Source organism: Tursiops truncatus, chromosome X (genome assembly GCF_011762595.2).
Source record: "Tursiops truncatus isolate mTurTru1 chromosome X, mTurTru1.mat.Y, whole genome shotgun sequence".
NCBI lineage: Eukaryota > Metazoa > Chordata > Mammalia > Artiodactyla > Delphinidae > Tursiops > Tursiops truncatus.
The window spans coordinates 34,663,510-34,682,449 of record NC_047055.1 but is presented as its reverse complement, the minus strand read 5'-3'; the positions used below and the strand labels follow the sequence as shown (position 1 = coordinate 34,682,449).

The window sequence follows — 18,940 nt, the reverse complement described above, 5'->3', positions numbered from 1 at the left end:
TTTCAATCCAATCTGATTTCATCTTCCTGTTGCCAGATTTTCTAATGGGCATAATTTAGCATACCAACAGTTCAGCACTTTACTATGTATCTTCATTCTCTAATTGTTTCACGTACTGGTTTGCTTTGCCCAACTAGGTTTCAAGTTCCTTGTGGACAGAGACTGTCTTAAATACTCTTGGAGCTCCCTTTAGCACTTAGCAGGGGGCTAGGCAAATAATAAGTGTTCAACAAATGCTTGATAATGGAATTTTTTTCTGATCTAAATCCCATTATCCATGGTGACCATCTTTATCGGACAAGAACCTGAAAAAAACTCAATAGTTCAATTTCTTAAATAATTCAGAAGTATTTATCAAAGTAATACACACACAAGGTTAAAACAGAATACAGGAGGGCTTATGATGCAAAGCAACAGACTTCTGCTCCACCATGTCACATCCCGTGTTTACGCCCTCCAGGACAACCCCTTCTACTTATTTAGCTGTTTCTTCTTGTAGTTACCTCCTATAATTTGAAAAGATACATGCACCCCAATGATCATTGCAGCACTATTCACAATAGCTAAGACACAGAAGCAACCTAAATGTCCATCGACAGAGGAATGGATAAAGATGTGGTATACATATACAATGGAATATTACTCAGCCATAAAAAAGAATGAATTAATGCCTTTTGTGCAACATGCATGGACCTACAGATTATCACACTAAGTGAAGTAAGCCAGACAGAGAGACAAATATCAATGAAATTGCTTATATGTAGAATATAAAAAAACCAAAGACTCATAGACATAGAAAACAACCTCATGGTTACCAAAGGGGAAAGGGGGGGAGGGATAAATTAGGAGGTTGAGATTAACAAATACACCCTATGATATATAAGGTAGATAACCAACAAGGACCTAGTGTATAGCACAGGGAACTATACTAAATATTTTGTAATAACCTATAAAAGAATCTGAAAAAATACATATATATATACATATATATATATAAAACTGAATCACTGTGCTGTACACCTGAAACTAGCATGACATTGTAAATCAACTCTACTTCAATTAAAAAAAAGAAGTCCAATGTCAATATCATTCTCATTTCTTTGTAGGTTATTGTTTTTCTCTCTGGAAGCTTTGAGGATATCTTTACACTTTGTATTCTGAAATTTCATAAGAATATACTCTGAAAAATTCTCTTGTATTATTTCTTTGATAATTCCCTCTACTTTGTTCTCTCTTGAATTGCTATTAGTCAATGTTGGATCTTCTGTGTTTTCCTTCTATGTGTCATGTTATATTTTCTATCTCATTTTCCTTCTTTTAGTCTTGTGCTACTTTCTTTGATACTTCCTCAACTCTATATTCCAAATCTTCCCTTGAATTTTATCTCAGCAATCTTTTATTTAAATATCTTTAAATAAATTTAAAATATCTCTTAAATAAATATCTTTTATTTCAAGATATCTTTCTTGTCCTCCTTTTATTTATTTTCAAATATCCTGTTATATAAATGCAATGTTTTCTTGAATCTCTCTTAGTATACTAATTAGGGTGTTTTGCCTCTCCTCTTTTTTTCTCTCTCAAGGGTCCTTGATTTTTTTTCTATCTGTTTATCATTCTTTCATGTTGAAAGTTTTCCTTAAATATTTGGTGATCATTGATTTTTTTTTGTTCACATGGAAGAATGCGGCATTAAAAAAAGTGACTGGGAGCTTCATATACATGAATGGGGAGCTAGTCATTTTGTTGGAGGATTTCCTAAATGTAAAAATGTGGAGGCCTTTTCTCTTGGACCTCTCAATCTCTTTAAAGAATAACACTCCAATTTTTTGGAGCTCATGGAGGATATTTCTGACCACAAGGTATTCTGTTCACCAGATTGGGGGGAATAATGGGGGACTCTATTAAAAATGACTTAATTTATTCCCTCCCCCCTTATGCCTTACGACTCACTCATTCTCTTTTTCAAACAGCATTTATGCAGGGAAGGGTGACTTTCTCTTTCACTGTATTGCCTCTCTGCAAGTATTGTAAACTGTGACTTCTATACTACTTTATCAGTTACTACATCTCCATCTGTTTTCCAGCTTTCATCCAACTTTCATCCACTAATGGCTCCCTTCCCATTCTCTTCATCATCATGAATTTATATCTTTTGTATTCTTTTGCTATCTTGGGGTGTAGAGGTAATATATGCATGTAATCTGTCTGCCATCTTTAACTTATTGAAATACATAAAACTTTTTTTTTTTCCGGCCATGCAGTGCAGCTTGTGGGATCTTAGTTCCCCGACCAGGGATTGAACCTGGCCTTCAGCAGTGAAATCACCGAGTCCTAACCACTGGACCCCCAGGGAACTCCCCATAAACCTGTTTTGACTACAGTTTGAGCTCTCACTTTGCTATTTGTTTAATTTCTTCTGGAAGTATAGCACTAAAGAGCATCATACTCATTACTGTGATGATATCCAACTGATTAGTGACAAAAGCCCATTTTACAGGTTACTGAAACATTAGAACAATGAACTTCAATATACTCCCTTCTTAAGCAGAATTTTCTTTTATTTTTTCAGCTTTATTAAGATGTAACTGACATATAACATGTGTCAGTTTAAGGTGTACGATGTGAGATTTTATATATATATATAAATGAGTACCACTATAGGATTAGTTAACACATCCATGACTTTATATAGTTGCTACCTCCCATGGTTACTTTTATTTTTTGTGGTGCGAATTTTAAGATCTACTCTGTTAGCAACTTTTTAAGTATACAGACAGAGTATTGTTAACTACAGTCACCATGCTATACATTACATCTCCAGGACTTATTCATCTTATAACTGGAAGTTTGTACCCTTTGATCCCTTTCACTCACTTCCCTCACCCTCTCGCCACCCAACACGCACTGGCAACTACCATTCTACTCTCTGTTTCTATGACTTCGGGTGTTTTTAGATTCTACTTATAAGTAATATCATCAGCATTTGTCTTTCTCTGTCTGACTTATTTCACTTAGCATAGTGCCCTCAAGGTTCATCTATGCTGTTGCAAATGACAGGGTTTCCTTCTTTATATGGCTGAGTAATATTCCTATATATATTATATACATATACACATTCATCCATCAGGGGATACTTAAGTGTTTCCATGTCTTTGTTATTGTAAATAATGTTTGAATGAACATGGGAGTACAAATCAAGATAGTAATTTCTTTCCCTTTGGATATATACCCAGAAGTGGAGATTTCTGGATCATATGGTAGTTCTATTTTTATTTTATTTTTTGAGGAACTGCCATACTGTTTTCCATGGTTGTTGCACCAATTTACATTCCCAAAAATAATACACAATGGTTCCGTCTTCTCCACATCATTGCTAGTGCTTAGCTCTTGTCTTTTTGATATTAAACATACTAATAGGTGTGAAGTGATATCTCACTTTGGTTTTGATTTGCATTTCCCTGATGATGAGTGATGTTGAGCACCTTTTCATGTACTTGTTGGCCACGTGTATATCTTCTTTGGAAAAATGTCTATTCAGATCCTTTGCCCATTTTTCAATTGGATGATTATGATGATGATGACGATGATGATTTTGCTCTTGAGTTGTATAAGCTCCTTATATATCTTGGATATTAACCCCTTATCCTATTAGATGGCTTGAAAATGTTTTCTCCCATTCCATAGGTTGTCTTTTTATTTTGCTGATCATTTATCTTGCTGTGCAGAGCTTTTTAGTCTGATGTAGTCCCACTTTTTATTTTTTATTTGGTTGCTTGTGCATTAGGTGTCATATCCAAAAAGTCATTGCCAAGACCAATGTCAAGGAAATTTTTCCCTATGTTTTCTTCTAGGAGTTTTATGGTTTGGGGTCTTACATTTAACTGTTTAATCTATATCGAGTTAATTTTTGTGAGTGGTGTATGATAGGGGTCCAGTTTCATTCTTTTGCATGTGAATATACATTTTCCCCAAACAATTTATTGAAGAAGAATCTGTCTTTTCTCCTTTGAGTATTAATGGCTCCTTCATCAAATATTATTTGACCATATATGTATGGGTTTATTTCTGGGCTCTTGATTCTGCTCCATTGGTCTATGTATCTGTTTTTATGCCAGTATCATACTGTTTTGATTACTAGAGCTTTGTAATATAGTTTGAAACCAGGAAGTGTGGTGCCTCCAGCTTTGCTTTTCTTTCTCAAGATTGCTTTGGCTATTCAGGGTCTTTTGTGGTTCCCGATGCATTTTAGGATTGTTTTTTTCTATTTGTGTAAAAAAACAGCAGAATTTCTATGCATAGATCAAGAGTGTCTGATATATTTTTTAAAACAATCATTTCATTAGGGACCTATCTGTCTATTCCCACAAGGCAGTGGCTCTTAACCTGGGGAGCTTGTTAAAAATACATATTCTCAGGTTTCAGCCCTGCAGAAGGTCTGGGATAGGGCCGAGATTCTGTATTTTGAAAGAGCTCCTTGGGTGACAAAGCACAGCCTGGTTAAGAGCCACTGACCAGTGGAAGGCCAGCGACAGCAAGTCTGGACCATTCCCATTCCCTTTTCCTCCTTATTGCAACCTTTAGTCTTGCTGACTCCAAGAGTGCATGGCAGACGTTAAGGGGGTAGTTGTTGCATGGCTAACCTAGCTTTCCAAACCATGGGGAAAATAAAAATCCACCAAGGAATCAATAAAAAAAATTGACAGATTTAATCTGTGCTGAGTAAACTCATTTGACCAAGGTCATCGGTGTGAGTGATGAAGATCAGAACAGTACTTGGACCAATCACCATATGTAGTCCAAACCAAAGGGTACTATTATCTCATTATAAATCTATAACAATAAGGTAAGAAATTACATTATCACAGTGCTAGGGCTTAGCTCCCAGGCGGGGAAAAACCCCTTCCTGTAAGGAAGAAATAAGCAAACTCTGAATTTGAGCAATGCGTGCTAGGCTTTATTGGGTGGAAGGGTTATTTTTAAAAGGGAGAACTAGACTTGTAATCATGACAACCCAACGTTATTGATTCACTGTCTTATTTTTAAGGTCTTGCAAGCCCTTCTAGAACTTTGACATTTTCACCCCCAAGGGAATCAGAAGTGAGCCAGAAAGAGCTGCTGACTTGCAAAAAGTAAGAAGTAGCTCTTAGACATAGCTTTAGTACCAGGGCAGGAGGATGATACAGTGGTTAGGAGCATAGGTTTATATTCAAGCACACCTGGGTTAAGATTTTAGGCTCCATCACTTACTAGTTGTGTGATCTTGAGCAAACTGACCTCTGTAAAGTTCAGTTTCCCCTTCTGTAGTTTCTAAAGTGAGCCAAGCTCTGTCAAGCTTTGGTGCCTCTGTATAGGCAGCTCCTTCTGCCTTGAATAGCACTCACCTCCTTTAACCCTGACCAACTCTTACTCATCCTTCAGGTCTCAAATCAACATTGCCACTTCCAGGAAGTCACGATTCCCTAGAGTTAGGTAATGCTCTTCTGTGTCTCCTCCCCAAGTATCCTAAGCACATCTTCAATCATAATAAATGTATGGTAATTGGTGGTTTGTTTGGGGTTTTTTTTTGCGGTACGCGGGCCTCTCACTGTTGTGGCCTCTCCCGTCGCAGAGCACAGGCTCTGGACGTGCAGGCTCAGCGGCCATGGCTCACAGGCCCAGCCGCTCCGCGGCATGTGGGATCTTCCCGGACCGGGGCACAAACCTGCGTCCCCTGCATCGGCAGGTGGACTCTCAACCACTGCGCCACCCGGGAAGCCCTAATTGGTGGTTTTTAAAAGTTTGTTTCTTCCACACATAAGGAGGCAGTAAGCTAGGGCCCATGGGTTAAATCTGACCCATGACCTCTGTTTGTTTAGACCTCAAGAATGGTTTTGCATTTTTATAGAATTGGTTGAAGAAAGAGGAATTTGCAACAGAGATCTTAAGTGTCCCTCAAAGCCTAAAATATTTACTCTCTGGCCCTTTACAGAAGAAGGTCAGCATTTGCTGACCCCTGCCATAGATCATAAACGATTTGAAGGCAAGGACTATTTTTCATTTCACTGTATGTCCTATTCCTAGCACAATGCCTGGCACATAAAAGCACTCAGATATTCATTGAATGAAGGAAAGAATTAATATTTATAACCAATATTTTTTAAAGTATAATTAACGATAGAATCAAAACACAACTTCATTTTGTCTCCTAATGTGCAAATAAAATATACTTCTTTGGGGTAAAATTTCTCTGACCTTGGATAGAAACTTGGACAAGTCACATGATTTTCCTGTTCATTCCTTCAAGAGTAAACAGTCCTAAAATCACTCAAAGTCACAAAACACAGTCTTGATTCAGTAATCAGAACATATTCAGTCCAAGATATTAATCAAATTCTTTAGGCTTTACTTGGAAATAAGGTCCCCCCTCCCACTCCACACTGAGGCCTGTAGGTGGTGGTTCTCTGCCTTTGGAGAAGTGGGGGATGATAGGTTTTCTTCTTTCCCTCCCCACTTGCCAGCTCCTGTTTGGACCCTCACCAGGGTGGAAGCAGGAACAGGGAAGAGAGGTAAAGGGATCGGTCTTTTCTTCCTTGGTAGAAGAAATGGCTTCCCACTCTCTGGGTCTCTGGCTCTTCTCTGGGTTCTTTAAATGTTCCCACCACGGAGGACCCCTCTCCTGTAATTTGGGAGACCTGGGTTTATAATTTATATTCAGGTTGGTAGTTTACAACTCTTTCCTCCACCCCTAGGAATCCAACAGTTATCTCCAGCTTTTTTTTTTCTGGGGTCTCTACACCCCTCCAGGTGGCTCTATTGGACAGGGTCTAGTGTGACCCCACCTTGGCTCTCTCTCTTGCATGACACCCTTTTGATTGATTCGCAGGAAACCCTCAAACATCCCTTGCCTGATAAATTCTGGGAATGCTGGCCAATCCCAAAACAGTCAACCCTGTCTTCCTGCCAAGGGTCACGTTAAGCTTTCTCAGAATGAAGTGCAGCTCCAGTTCTCTGCTCCTGCTGCAGAGAACAAATGTCAAGCTCTCTGATGGTCTGGTGAAACCCCGCTCACTAGGGTTGGGGTGAAGGAGGTAATACCTCCACTATTCCAACACTCCTGTAGAGGTGGAATGGAGTCTTAGCCTGGCAACAGATCTCTACAAAGAAATGTTTGCACAAGTTTTCCCCCCACTCTCCTCCACAACCTGACTTCTTTTTATTTCTTGGAACCTGTTCTGGAGCATTTCCTTTGCAAATTCTGTACGTCATGATCTGGCTTTGGAATTTCCCATCTACTGTAGGGCATCTATTATGTCTTCCTGGAAACTTGCATTTTAATATCATGTTACCTAAGGCTTCTTTTTCCTAATTAGGTTGGAAACATTAGACTACCCCTAATGAAATCTCCAGTTATATTCAAGTAGCCTCATTCTCTTTGGACATTTAAAAAATTGAGATGGCAGCATTAACATTTATTGAGCATCTACCATGTAGTGCAGGCTTTAGAGATGTTTTCCTGTATAATCCTCATGAAGAGAGTTTTTCCCTCTTTTACAGACGATAAAACTGAGAAATTAGACTTTCTCAAGGTAACCTAGAAAATATAGATCAAAGCTGAGGCTGAAACCTAGGTCTATCTGACTTCAAAATCCATGGTCTTTTTGTTACAACGTGACCTTCCAACTTTTTCACCAAAATATCCCAAATGGCAGAATAGAGTGAACACGTATCCCTGGAGAAGTCTGGGTAGCCCAAAGAGACACCACCACAAGTGCAACATTTCTCTGAAGTCTCATGCTTGATTGTAAAAGTGCATACAAAATTTGCATTTTATTCTACTATATGTTTATTGTCATATAAACTATCTTGAAAATGATCACTCAAATTACCTACGTTCTCCCTGAGATCCTCTAGAAAGATGCATTATGTTTACCCTGTAGTTTCATGAATCTTGAGCATACTACTCCAGTTTGAGAGACCCCAGCATACTCCACAGGGTATTAGACTATGCTGGTGAGGTATTAACAATTTCAAGGAGAGTCTCAACCCACTGTAACCACTAGAATGAGGGAAATGAAAAGTTAAAAGATGCAAGATTTGGGGGCTTCCCTGGTGGCGCAGTGGTTGAGAGTCTGCCTGCCGATGCAGGGGACACGGGTTCATGCCCTGGTCCGGGATGATCCCACATGCCGCAGAGTGGCTGGGCCCGTGAGCCATGGCCACTGAGCCTGCGCATCCGGAGCCTGGGCTCCGCAATGGTAGAGACAACAGTGAGAGGCCCGCATACCACAAAAAAAAAAAAAAAAAGAAAGATGCAAGATTTGTTAAAGAAAATTTGGGAGAAAGGAAAAAGCACTGCAGTAATATCTGAAAGATTGGCATAATACATTATTATGCTATTATTATTATATACTATTATTAATAATACGGAATTATTAATTTCATACTAAAAATTGTTGATGACCATGAGTTTTTGGATGAACAATGCACTAATAATGTTGTAATATTGGACAAGTGACATGAGGGCGTTCAGCTGTTCTTTTTTTTTTTTTTTTTTTTTTTTGCGGTACGCGGGCCTCTCACTGTTGTGGCCTCTCCCACTGTGGAGCACAGGCTCCGGACGCGCAGGCTCAGCGGCCATGGCTCACGGGCCCAGCCGCTCCGCGGCACGTGGGATCTTCCCGGACCGGGGCATGAAGCCGTGTCCCCTGCATCGGCAGGAGGACTCCCAACCACTGCGCCACCAGGGAAGCCTTGTTCAGCTGTTCTTAACCTGGAGGCCATGGAGCATGGAAATTATATGCCTATTTCTGAGGAAGAAGACAATCCATAGCTTTCATTAAGTTCTCAGAGGAATCCAAGACGTACCAGAGGTGAAGAACTACTGCTACAGAGAAAAGAGCAGAGACTTTGGGATCACACTGCCTTGTTTTCAAATACTGGCTCCAAGCGTACTAAACTACATGACATGCTTCATCACTGAGCCTCTGTTTCCTTATTTGTAGAATGAGAATAATAATATACAAGTCACAGCGTTGTTGTGAGGATTAAATGAGATTCTCTACATTAAATGCTTGACACAGAGTAGGCACTCAAGAAATGTTAATCTCCTTCCTCTTGCCACAATATATAAAACACAGTAATGACAGTTAAACTACAGTTGGATGAATCATTTTTAATGGCACATGTACCCTGGATAGACATGCCTTCTTCAAAGATATTCTACCTAAAGCTTAGACCCCCAACCAGAAACTCAGACCTGGATTCCAATACTGATGTTAAATCTCCACAAAAAATTCAAAATAAAAGTATTCAGTTGGCGCCTACAAAAAAGTTTCCCCAACATATGCACACATTCTGTTTATAAAGATGGAATTATTTAAATACCACTATATCCTGGCATGTTTGGTTTCAATTCTATGCATATATTACTATAAACCTAAGATGAAAAACCTCTTGAATTGAGCAGGAGATCTGATCCCCTTAAATGTCATATGAAGAGGCTTTTACAAAAACAGGGAGTCTTCACTAGTCCTACAGATTCATGAGGAAGACTCGAAGGGGTTAAAGTGGAAGGCTTATACAAACTTTGCTTCTCAGCTTCTCTCTTACCTCCTCCCTCTCGGCTCCACACCGCTACAAGGCAGAGCTGAATCACTACCTTTCCCGCACGCTCTAAACTGTTGCCTGCGAAAGAGGAACTGGGGACTTCACTATTCAGGCTGCTTCCATTCAAGTGTTCCGGATGGTATATACACATCCAAACAGACACTTCTCTCTTTGGAGTTTATAAGAAGCAGGCATCTGAAACTGCACTCTGAAGCTGTAAGTGGCAACTGGAATTTTAAGTAACTGATAGAGGGTGCTTTTCTGTTTTACGCTGGAAAGGTCTGACTCTTCAGGAAGATGAAAGAGAAAGCATATTTGCATGAACATAGTCCTGCTTCTGTGGCAAAACAAGGCTTTCTTTCTATTTTCCAGATATTCCAGAGATGTTCCTGAACAACTTGCCTGTCGATGCATGCTTCAAAAGGGATGCTTAAATGGCTAATCCCATTCATCCTGTGAGCCAGGAAAGGTAAGAGAGATTTGGAAATATTATGATGTTATTTACGGTGAAATGAGCGGCATTTTATTTATCGGCAGGTGTGACAAATAGGCACCATCTGCCGCAGAAGATACAGCAACTCCCACTTGAGAAGCTTGTTACTTAATGGCTCCAGCCATTGAAGAAGCACTTGCGCTGGAATTGTTTTTTCACAGGCTGATGTGGAACTAGATACTCTAACAGCTTCCACCTCCCTTAGTTTTCTCTCCCTCACACGGGGCAGATAAATACGAACAGAATATGTTAACTCCTCAAAGCTGTTGCAATTGATAGTTTTGACTGTCTCTTCTGAGTCGTTTCTCTGATCACTTTTCTTAGCTATGTGGTGGGATTTCAGCTCTGAAATTATATAGGCAGGTGTCATTCAGAAAAACGTAAAATTACCAGTGAATTGTTTTCAGAACTTTGTCATGTTAAAGTAAAAGTAACTATGGCAAGCTCCTTGAGAATCAGGTTACATTTATCTCTATCCCCAGCACTTTTTCTCTTATTAGAAACAAGTTTCACCCTAGGAATCCCTCTCAGCGTTGATGGATGGAGAAAGCTCCACATTCCCATCTCATTTTAAGGAGCAAAATTCATGGTCTGGGTGTGTATGTTGTTTTGCTTCTGCGAGGTTATATATACTATGCTGACGTTGAACATTACGGGAGACTTGGGATTTCAGTGTTCATACCAAAAACTCAAGAAGTTTTTTTTTTTTGTTTTTTTTACCAAGAGTTTTATTTACCAAGTTAAGGACAAAACATGCAATCAGAAAATCAGAGGTGCATTCACATTGCTTGTGGGTGTTTTGATTTACATTACAAGTAAACCGGATGTTCAGGCTAATGTTGGACATTGGCCAATTATTATTAAGTTAATCTCTTTCCATTTTCCCTTCCCCCAAACTTCCCTCCCCCTTTCCTTTCTTCGTCGCTTTCCCAATGTTTTCCTGCTTCCGAATCTTCACCTCTATCCCTTAACCACTCATTTCCTCCCACCTCTTATCCACTTCCCACACTCCTCATCACCTTCTCACATTTCCTTCCTTCCCTCGTCCCCTCTTCCCTCTATCTTCCTTTTTTCCTAATTCCTTACCCCTTTTCCTATCCCGCACTCTCCTCCTCGTCCCTCAACAGCTTTCCATCACTTTTACGAAGACTAGAGACTGATTTTCATTTTATTAGCTTTCCAGAAAGAACTGCAGGATACTAAAATCCTACAAGGGTCTTTCCACAAAAACCAGATTCTTTAGAATTAATAGAATTTTGATTTCTTTTGAAATTGCATGGTTGTTTTTCTTTCCAAATGGTCCAGAGCTTTTAATGGAGCAATCACATTATCTGTGCAACTAAGTAGCTAGTTAGCAAAGAGAGCTATGGCAATCCTGTTCCGAAAGCTTTTATGAGAAGTTGTCACAGATGCAGGAGCAGATTAACAAAGAGGACTGCCCAGTATCTAACTTTTCGTTTACTCATTTCAAAGTCCTTAAGATTTAAGGAATTAAATTGATAGACCTGTCTGCATTGAACAGGATGTTTGGTGTTCTGCAGACTGCAGAGGTTTTAAGAAATACACGGCTAGTTAGTTTTCCAAACCCTCAAATGAAATGTTTAAAGAAGTTGACAACTGTACGTGAGATCATTGTTCTCTAAAGCTTCTCCAAGCTTCATAGAATTCTAATATATATTTAATAAGTATTTAGACCTTAAGGAAGATTAAGGGTCGATTGTGTAGGAGGCAGTATTATTGTTACTGAAAAGCATTTATAGACACAATTGAACTTTCTAAAACTTAAGGCTGTAAACCCATTCCGTGTAGTTTTCCTTTAAAATCATGCAACTGAAATAGTAATTCAAGAGCAAAGTTTCTAACGAAGTGACTATTCCTTTTTTTAAAAAAATTTTTTGGCTGTGCTGTGCAACTTGTGGGATCTTAGTTCCCCCACCAGGGATTGAACCCGGGCCCACAGCAGTGAGAGCACTGAGTCCTAACCACTGGACCACCAGGGAATTCCCACAAAGTGATTATTCCTTAATTCCAGAAGATAATCAGGAATTTAGTCTCGTTTGCACAATAAGAGATAGGGGAGTGGGGGAAGGGAATAAAAATAAAAGGGAGTTTCAGGTGCTTCCCCAAGCTATATTAGCTATCAGAACAGAGATAACACTGTGCTTCTCTCTAAATTGCCGGTGCTAAGTACATTTCTTCAGTCATACCCATGCATTTGTTCAACAATTATTGAGCAGCTATTGCGAGCACAGTTGTATAAGGGACAGAAGGTTGAAAAAGATCCTCAGGGGGTTTATAAATTACAATTTGGGGGAAAATACAGCAAATAGATACTTACAGTATTAGGTGAATGTAATTTCTCTAGGAGAGAGAGAAAGCCTGTGGGAGTTAGGATTTGGATGAGAAATCAAGGTCAGTTTCATGAGCGGAACTATGAAGAATGCTAGCATTTCCCCAAGCAGAGATATGCAAAGATGGAAGAAACTGATCAAACAAAAACATGGAGGCGGGGAAGTAGGTGACAGTGAGCATTACAGCTTGATTGGAAAGGAGGGTAGTGGAAGGAATTGAAGTCAGCCAGGCTAGGACATTGACAGCCTTGAACGCCAAGCTAAGGAGAATGGAGTAAAGTCCAAAGACAGTTAAGGACTCTCAAAGGCAATATGGGCTACCAAATCTTTATTCCTTTTTCATCCTGTAAGATTAATTATAAATAAATCATATAGTAATGGACTGTAGAGTAAAAAGAGCAAATCGAAGATGACATATAGCTTGACAATTTTTTTATAAAGTTCAAAACAAAAATAAACAACATAGTGTTTAGGCACAGGTGTGTGTGTGTAAATAAAAGCAAGGTAATGACTAACAAAATTCAGAATACTGATAATTTCTGGGGAGGTGTGGGATGAGATAGGGAGGAGCATAGGTAGATGTCATGTAAATTATTAGTTATTCTCAATCTTACAGTTGGTAGGTGTTTGTTTACAGGTGTTTGTCCATGGGTGTTACTGAGTAAACAAATAAAAGGGACCCTGGATGCACCGATGATGACAATGTGCCTAACCAAGAAGCCTGACTTGCCCAAATCTGTGTATCTGGAGGTCCGCAGGAGACTAAAAAGATACTATACTACTGTTGAGGCTTTTCACACTTGGATTGCACTAGCAGTGAGTGTTTATTTTCCTTCGACTTGTCTTCTGGAGGCCAGGTGAAAAAGTAATGCCTCTATGTGGGTGGCCCGGGACTGTCAGAGTCCTGACTCTGCGACGCTCTGTTCTATTTGTAGAGTGGTGCTTCTCAGCCCAGGCCACATATCGAAATCACCTGTGGAACTTTAGGCACTACAGCTGTTCGTGCCCCACACAAACCTACTGAATCAGAACCTCTGAAGGAAGAACCCAGGTATACATATGTTCAAAAGGTTTCGTAAGTGATCCTGAGGGCAACAGGGACTGGGAACCATTCCTTGCAGAGTGTACTTAGAAACTCTAAATGGGTAGCTTGTCACAAATGTAGACTTCAGGGTCCTATCCCGAGAGATTCTGATCTAGGAAGCACAGAGAAAGGCCCAGAAACCTGCATTTGTAATACAAATATTCCAGGGACTTCCTTCAGAAACATTGCCCCAAGGGTTCCAAAACCCTAGGGCCTCAGGGTGATTACTCTGTGTATTCGGTTCCTAGGACTGCCATAAACAGAGTACCACAAACTGGGTGGCTTAAGACAGAAATTTATTCTCTTAGGTCTGGAGGCTAGAAGTCTGAAATCAAGGCATCAGCTTGGTCATGCTCCCTTTGCAATCTGTAGGGTAAAATCCTTCCTCGGTTCTTCTAGCTTCTGGTGTTTACTGGCAATCCTTGGCATTCCCTGGTTTGTAGGTCCATCCCTCCAATCTCTGTCTCTGTCTTCCCCCTGAACGTCCCTGTCTTCTCTTCTTATAAGGACACCAGTCATATTGGATTAGGGCCAACCTAATGACCTCATTTTAACTTGATTACATCTGCAAAGACCCTTTTTTCAAATAAGGTCACAACACATTCACAGGTACTGGGTGTTAGGACTTCAACGTATCTTTTGGGGGGACATAATTCAACCTGTGGCACTCTTTTAATAGTTTTTTAAAGTAGGGTCCCCAAACAACCAATAAGATTAGCTATGTTCTTTAGCTGGGATATCGATAGAGAAACTGATAGTTAACTCTCAAAGCTCTACATGCAAAGAATCACATGAAAATCTTGTGCTTAGAATGCATATTCCTGGGCCTTGATCCAAGATATTAGAACTCAGTAGGCCTGGGGAAGGGCCTAGGAGTCTACATTTTAAATCAGGTAGGGGGTTCATGCATCACACCCTTGAGAAAAACTGGATTTGGGAGGACAAGCAAGGCTAAGAATAGAGTGGTCTGGGGAGAAGGAGCTTCCAAGAGTAGACCCTGCAACCGGCATTTGTAACAAGCTACTCAGGAGAACCATTGCCTTTGGGGCTGGTGTTTCTAGGGAACAAAAGGGTACCTACGTGATTATCTTTTCCACTTGTTAGTGAATCAGAAATCAAAATAGATGTACCTTTAAGTATTGCAAAAATGTTTCCTAGACCATAGCTCCAAAGACAGTAGAAAGAGAGCCTGTCTCTTTGTTTGCTTTTGTTTCTTGAGAACCACATGGGTGGTAGGGGAATTAGGTAGGCAGGCTAAGGCTCATGCAGATTACAGAAAGTATAGTACCACAGGTTAGTGAACATAAACTTTAAGCTGAAATGCTCCCAGGCTGGGCACACAATTCAAGATTATAGGAAGAGTAATGTAATTGTTGGAGCTGTTTCTATTAACTCTCCTTGGGCATGTTAACAAGCGACAGAACTGGGCTACATTGTCAGCTCTCTGACACTACTGCACATAGAAGTCTGACAGGTGATGGTGGTTTATGTTGTTTTTATAGTCACCCATATTCAAAATTCATGTTCTGAAAAACAAGCTAAATCATTTTGGAAGCCTTCAACAGTAAATAGTTGACCCTATTTACACACTTGAATATTTTTGCGAATAAAGACAAGGTTCTGGGGCTTCCCTGGTGGCGCAGTGGTTGAGAGTCCGCCTGCTGATGCAGGGGACACGGGTTCGTGCCCCAGTCTGGGAAGATCCCACATGCCGCGGAGCGGCTGGGCCGGTGAGCCATGGCCGCTGAGCCTGCGCGTCTGGAGCCTGTGCTCCGCAACGGGAGAGGCCACAACAGTAAGAGGCCCGCGTACCACAAAAAAAAAAAAGACAAGGTTCTGTCTTTACCAATAATGAATGATGCAGTTATTTGCTCAGAACAAACACACCCTTTCAATTACTTCTGATCTACAAATACTGAGGGAAAAAACTGTATTCTCACCCCACAGACTTAAATGAGAGAGACAGAACACAAAAACAAAATTGGGGGAAGCCTACATTCCTGAAAATTCCATGATTTGTTAAAGCGACCCATGGCACTGCGACCTGGGGTTTGAAGAAATGAATCCTTAGATTTAGGCCTTTATTTCAGTGCTAGGCTTTCCTGCTTAAACTAGGGCAGTGGTTCTCAGTCCTGACTTTACAGTCACTTGTGGAGCTTTTTAAAAATACCAGTGGTTGGACCCCACCCCAGACCGATAAAATATGACTCTCTAGAGTGGTGATCAGGCCCCCTACTGTGGAGATTATGATTCAGAAAGTCCAGATGGGGGCCCAGGGTCTGTATTTTAATAAGTACTTCAGGTAAATTTTATGACCAGTTAGTCTGGGAAACACTGTCTTAACCTAACCTAGTTATTAGCTGCTGTTCTCTGATCTGAATTTTTCTTTAACCTTGTAATCGGTATTTACCACTCAGGAAAAAAAGCATTCAAAATGATAAAAATTCAGGGTATCATTTTAAGACTAATTTTCCCATAGCAAAACATTTTGCAACATATCAGTTAATTTTTATTTCAAAACAAATTGCCATCTGTTTTTCTTAGACACCCGAACCTTTTATTGTTGTTTTTGATTTTCAGGAAAATAAATCTGTTGAAGAATTTTAAGAGTCAAATCTTCTGAGCCTAGATCTACTGCTGTCTGCATCTCTGAGACCTCCATCTGAGAATTACCAGGTCTGACAACACTTTCCCTCCAGCCTACAGTGAGGGATGTCAACAGAACTGTAGAAAAGTCACATCCTCTAGACTTCCAACCCTCAAGCTGTGGCAGCTGGAAAGAAACCTTACAAGTGTCATCCCTATGCGGGATTCAGAAAGACAAGAAGGGTAAAAACTCAGATATGCTGAGCCTGAAATATACAAAAGCTTTTAGAAAGTCTCCCCACAGAAGAATCCAATTAAATTCACATAATTAATGCACACATTTAGATGAGCTGTAGATAAAATAGAGCTCTTTCTCCCTCTACCAAAAGACAGGAAAAGTCCGATTTAATACTCATTCTTGTCTCCATACCAGTATTATAAAGCAGTTTCACCATATTTATTTTAATCAGTATATGAGTAGGACTGTGGAAAGTAAAAGATTTTATTTATATTTTTTAAAAAATGATTAAGAAGTTCTGATAGAAACTATTTGGGAGAGGGATGCTTGTGCACTGCTGACTTGGCTCTGGTTGTGATTGCTTTGTGTATGAGATCGTTAGAACACCTCCAGCATATTCAGAGACAGCCTAAGTGACTGTGGAATGCCTCAAGGGCAATAGAAATCAAATAGAAATAGGTACCAACTCAAGTCTTAAGTGATGACGGAGGTGCATTTCAAGTACCATGGGAATCTCACTGGGTGGGCCCATTTCCCCACCCTGGCAACAGAGGTTGACACTACTTCAGAGAAGTATTCCAACCTGTATATGTATGTGGGCTTATTCCTGAGCCTCCTGGCCATTCTCCTCATCCTGCTCTTCACAATGCTCCTTCGGCTCAAACATGTCATCTCACCCATCACCTCCGAGAGCACAGAAAGTGTTCCTCAATTTACAGACATAGAGATGCAGAGTCGAATCCCCACTCCTTAAAGTCAGGAAGAAAGTGAGCTTTAAAGGATCTCAGTGAACCCTTGTATGTTGATGTCCAGGAAAGCTGACTTTGTTGCATGTAGCTTCCCATGTAGGGAATCAACAAGTTGTTCACTTAACAAGTTGTTCATGTTTTCTCTGTGTTATTCTTTATCTTGACTCTGCTTGTGGGATATCTAAGAGGTTTGACTCATTCCTTGCCAGGAATATAGGAAATGGCAGCTGGTTGGGAGGGAGGTTTCCATGGTAACCGAAGAGCGCCTGGGCCTTGAGCAAACCTCAGACTGCAGAAATTCACATGCAGCTGTTGTAAAAAACACATGACCCTGGAGGCTCCAAGAACAAGGAAAATTTGCCTTTGAAAGGGCTAATTGTTCAAAGAGGGTATCCCAAGAAAGGAACAAGTTTTAATGTAGCAGTTGGACCCTAAAGAATCACCTCTGCTTACATGAAGTTAAATCATGTTGGAGGTTAATGGAAGGGACCACGAGCCCTTTCCCAAAGGAGCAGTGATTTTATCATCTGTGGCCATCGGGTTTGTCCCAAATGAAAGAAGAGTTCTTAAAAGAAACTGTTTCAATTTAAAGAGCAAGTTTACAAAAAGAAGTTTCTAGTCAACAACCTCATCTAGAGAGGGAAAATGTGCATTTTATATCTGTGTTATTACTATTACTGGACTTTTAAAAACTCAGATAATGGCCAATGTATTACAAAAATCTGGAACAATGAGCTCCCCCCAGACCAAGGGAAAATTAAGTCAAAATGTGCTTATGATAATGAACCTTATATTATACGTGCAGCTTCTTTGCCTTTTTCTCCTTACCCATCATGCTCCAGGATTGAGTTGCACTCAAATATAAGCTTTGTTTAAAGATGGCCTCGGCAGGGCTTACCTGGTGGTGCAGTGGTTGAGAGTCCGCCTGCCGATGCAGGGGACACGGGTTCGTGCCCCGGTCCGGGAAGATCCCACATGCCGCGGAGCAGCTGGGCCCGTGAGCCATGGCCACTGAGCCTGCACGTCTGGAGCCTGTGCTCCGCAACGGGAGAGGCTACAACAGTGAGAGGACTGCGTACTGCAAAAAAAAAAAAAAAGAAAGAAAAAAAAAGAAAAAGATGGCCTCAGCAAAGAAGACTCAACTGTACTTTAAAGCAGAAGTGAAATAATCTTGGTATTCTGTCGTTGAATGATTGTGCCTTTGGGCAAAACACTCAAGCCTCTAGGTAGCAGGTTTATCTCTCTGAAAAATGATCTGAGGGCTATTTAGTCATCACTGGACTCCTTTTAGATTTGAGTGTAAGAAAAACAAAGAGAGACAAAGGAGGAAAGGACTAAACAACACCCTCCAACAAATCCTTATTGAGATCAGTGTCCTCAAATGTCACATTTGTCTTTCCCAGAAAATGTTCCTCCCTTCCTGATCCCTGCCAAAAGATGAAGTGTTTCACTTATTACCTATAAGAGAAATATATTTTGAAAAATTCCATTCTCATAAGTAGCCCTAGTATGCCAGTAGTGGAAAAAGAATTTGATTTTTTAATAATTAACGTTCCAAAAGGGAACCAAAGGAAATGAGTACTGTTTACAAATTAGAAATTAGAAGGCTGGTCATACTCTTGCCACCAAAGAACTGAAACACCCATGTTAAATTCTACCTGCTTAGAAAAAAATCAGTTCTCTCTTGCACCTAAAAGGTGGTCATCAAATTTCAACCAAGTGCTCCGGCGGGAATTGCAGCGGCAGTGAGAAAGAAGTGGAATGGATGTTAGGTTAATGGCACCTCTACCAGACATGCAGCTCTCTCTAGTTTGTTGCCAATTTAAATTGGCCCCTTTACTCTGATCTAAATCT

The 18,940-nt window shown here is 40.2% G+C and overlaps 2 protein-coding genes across 2 annotated transcripts in view; one reads left to right on the top strand and one right to left on the bottom strand.

The window, feature by feature from the left end:
- Positions 1–18,940, bottom strand: part of DCX (doublecortin) — a 342,948-nt gene that overhangs the window by 213,440 nt on the left and 110,568 nt on the right. The window contains exon 5 of the mRNA XM_033849507.2: positions 17,985–18,164. The gene's annotated coding sequence lies outside the window, so the exon portion shown is untranslated. The remainder of the gene's footprint in view (positions 1–17,984; positions 18,165–18,940) is intronic.
- On the top strand, positions 9,673–18,054 carry SERTM2 (serine rich and transmembrane domain containing 2). The gene is made up of 3 exons (XM_033849677.2): positions 9,673–9,801; positions 9,958–10,054; positions 16,094–18,054. The coding sequence occupies exon 3, from the start codon at positions 16,819–16,821 to the stop codon at positions 17,089–17,091; it is 273 nt and encodes a 90-aa protein (XP_033705568.1). The 5' UTR covers positions 9,673–9,801; positions 9,958–10,054; positions 16,094–16,818; the 3' UTR covers positions 17,092–18,054.

Coding starts and splice junctions, on each gene's coding strand:
- SERTM2 (XM_033849677.2), top strand. CDS start 16,819: ATGACGGAGGTGCATTTCAAGTACCATGGGAATCTCACTGGGTGGGCC.